This window comes from Salmo trutta, chromosome 33 (genome assembly GCF_901001165.1).
Source record: "Salmo trutta chromosome 33, fSalTru1.1, whole genome shotgun sequence".
In the NCBI taxonomy this organism is placed as follows: domain Eukaryota; kingdom Metazoa; phylum Chordata; class Actinopteri; order Salmoniformes; family Salmonidae; genus Salmo; species Salmo trutta.
In genome coordinates this window covers 42,324,512-42,327,581 of record NC_042989.1, presented here as the reverse complement: position 1 = coordinate 42,327,581, position 3,070 = coordinate 42,324,512, and the positions used below count along the sequence as shown (strand labels likewise).

The 3,070-nt window shown below is 48.3% G+C and overlaps 1 protein-coding gene across 1 annotated transcript; it reads left to right on the top strand.

Moving 5' to 3' along the window:
* The first annotated feature begins 219 nt into the window (after nucleotides 1–219).
* Nucleotides 220–1,481, top strand: LOC115172147 (beta-mannosidase-like). The gene is made up of 2 exons (XM_029729312.1): nucleotides 220–539; nucleotides 1,032–1,481. The coding sequence occupies exons 1-2, from the start codon at nucleotides 519–521 to the stop codon at nucleotides 1,257–1,259; spliced, it is 249 nt and encodes an 82-aa protein (XP_029585172.1). The 5' UTR covers nucleotides 220–518; the 3' UTR covers nucleotides 1,260–1,481.
* Nucleotides 1,482–3,070: the final 1,589 nt, after the last annotated feature.

Below are 3,070 nucleotides of genomic sequence, written 5' to 3'. Positions count from 1 at the left end.
AGAACGCCACAGGATGTTTTTGTGCTGGTCAAGGGCAGACAGGTCTGGAGAGAACCAAGGGCTATATCTGTTCCTGGTTCTACATTTTTTGAATGGAGCATGCGTATTTAAGATGGTGAGGAAGGCACTTTTAAAGAATAACCAGGCATCCTCTACTGACGGGATGAGGTCAGTGTCATTCCAGGATACCCCGGCCAGGTCAATTAGAAAGGCCGATTCGCAGAAGTGTTTTAGGGAGAGAGTACTGATTGTAGACTGATGTATCTTGTCGTCAGGTTTCAGTCTATGAGTGGAGCAGTCTGGATCCCGTGTGCACTGTGGCTTCCGGATTGGTGCTCGTGGAAGGAGGAAGTGCTGAGGTCATCCACAAACAGCCAATCACAGCCCTGCTGGCTGGGTGTGGGGGCGGGAGCTGTACCCGCCTCACCTGTCTCTTGACCTTTCACCTCGAGGACGTCAACAGCCAGCAAGGTCCCATTAACCACCTCTTCCTCGGCTCACCCAAAAATGCCCAGGGAATGCTGAGACCCAACATCACAGTAAGATGGAGCGACAACACACACTCCATCAGCCACGACATCACTACAACTGACTGACTGACCGCATCATCATGAGTTCTGCTTCTAATTACACGTCATATTGACACATATTCGTCTACTGGATCTCCTATAGGGTAGTCTGGGTTAGTATACAGGAGGACTAATGTATACCCTCTTAGGGTAGTCTGGGTTAGTATACAGGAGGACTAATGTATACCCTCTTAGGGTAGTCTGGGTTAGTATACAGGAGGACTAATGTATACCCTCTTAGGGTAGTCTGGGTTAGTATACATATTGTTATTGGTTGTGCATTATAATGCATTACGCATAGTTCACACGGTGTTATATATGTGCTTATAACACATTATGAATAGAGTATTATTTGTAGTAATGGACCAGGAGTGCTTTGTTTTCGGTCCCTGTCTCTCTGAATGGTCAGTATGACTACCATAGTGACCTCTCTCTCTCTCTCTCTCTCTCTCTCTCTCTCAGGCCGAGGTGCAGCAGGACGAGACGGGACGATACACTGTGGCCCTGAAGTCCTCTGCCGTAGCAGCTTTCGTATGGCTGGATGTGGGGGACGTCCCAGGACGATTCAGCACAAACGGATTCCTCATGACCACCAGGAACAGAACAGTCACCTTTAACCCCTGGGGTCCCACCAGTACCCAGCAGATAACCCTGGCCCTGACTGTTACGTCATTGAGAGATGTGTACTGACTATCTCGCGTATGAAATGGCATCCCATACCCTACATAGTGCACTACTTTTGACCAGAGCTCCATGGGTTGTACACTATATAGGGAATAGGGTGCCATTTTAGACGTACTTACTGAACCACTACCCAGTACCCAGGAGTTAACCCAAACCCTCTCCCTAACCTCTCTCAGAGATGAGTACTGAGACCCTCTCCCTAACCTCTCTCAGAGATGAGTACTGAGACCCTCTCCCTAACCTCTCAGAGATGAGTACTGAGCAAGGTTATTATAGTAAACGAAAACTAATCATGAGAAAACTATTTAGTAAACTGAAATAAAATGAAACTATACTTAAACTAGTGAGAGAGATAAGTGTTTCCAGTTTCAGAGATTTTTGTAGTTCGTTCCAAATGGGGGAGGCTTGGGCGAGTTGCTGCGAGTTGCTGTGGGGGGTGCAGGGCAGTTGACCGGGGTAGGTTCAAAATTTTGGGGATGGGGCATGCTTATTTAAGATGGTGAGGAAGGCACTTTTAAAGGATAACCAGGCATCCTCTACTGACGGGATGAGGTCAATATCCTTCCAGGATACCCGGGCCAGGTCGATTAGAAAGGCCTGCTCGCTGAAGTGTTTTAGGGAGCGTTTGACAGTGATGAGGGGTGGTCGTTTGGTCGCAGACCCATTATGGACGCAGGCAATGAGGCAGTGATCGCTGAGATCTTGGTTGAAAACAGCAGAGGTGTATTTGGAGGGCAAGTTGGTTAGGATTATATCTATGAGGGTGCCCGTGTTTACGGATTTGGGGTTGTACCTGGTAGGTTCATTGATCATTTGTGTGAGATTGAGGGCATCAAGCTTAGATTGTAGGATGGCCGGGGTGTTAAGTATGTCCCAGTTTAGGTCACCTAACAGCACAAGCTCTGAAGATAGATGGCGGGCAATCAATTCACATATGGTGTCCAGGGCACAGCTGGGGGCAGAAGGTGGTCTATAGCAAGCGGCAACGGTGAGAGACTTGTTTCTGGAAAGATGGATTTTTAAAAGTAGACGCTCGAATTGTTTGGTCACAGACCTGGATAGTATAACAGAACTCTGCAGACTATCTCTGTAGTAGATTGTGACTCCGCCCCCTTTGGCAGTTCTGTCTTGTCGGAAAATGTTATAGTTAAGGATGGAAATTTCTGGGGTTTTTGGTGGTCTTCCTAAGCCAGGATTTAGACACGGCCAGGACATGCAGGTTGGCAGAGTATGCTAAAGCAGTGAATAAAACAAACTTAAGGAGGAGGCTTCTAATGTTAACATGCATGAAACCAAGACTTATACAGTTACAGAAGTCAACAAATGAGAGCGCCTGGGGAATGGGAGTGGTGCTGGGTGCTGCAGGGCCTGGATTAACCTCCACATCACCAGAGGAACAGAGGAGGAGTAGGATGAGGGTACGGCTAAAAGCTATCAGAACCTGGGGAATGGGAGTGGTGCTGGGTGCTGCAGGGCCTGGATTAACCTCTACATCACCAGGGGAACAGAGGAGGAGTAGGATGAGGGTACGGCTAAAAGCTATCAGAACCTGGGGAATGGGAGTGGTGCTGGGTGCTGCAGGGCCTGGATTAACCTCTACATCACCAGAGGAACAGAGGAGGAGTAGGATAAGGGTACGGCTAAAAGCTATCAGAACCTGGGGAATGGGAGTGGTGCTGGGCACTGCAGGGCCTGGATTAACCTCTACATCACCAGAGGAACAGAGGAGGAGTAGGATAAGGGTACGGATAAAGGATATATGAACTGGTCGTCTTGTGCGTTCGGAACAGAGAGTAAGAGGAGCATGTTTCTGGGCA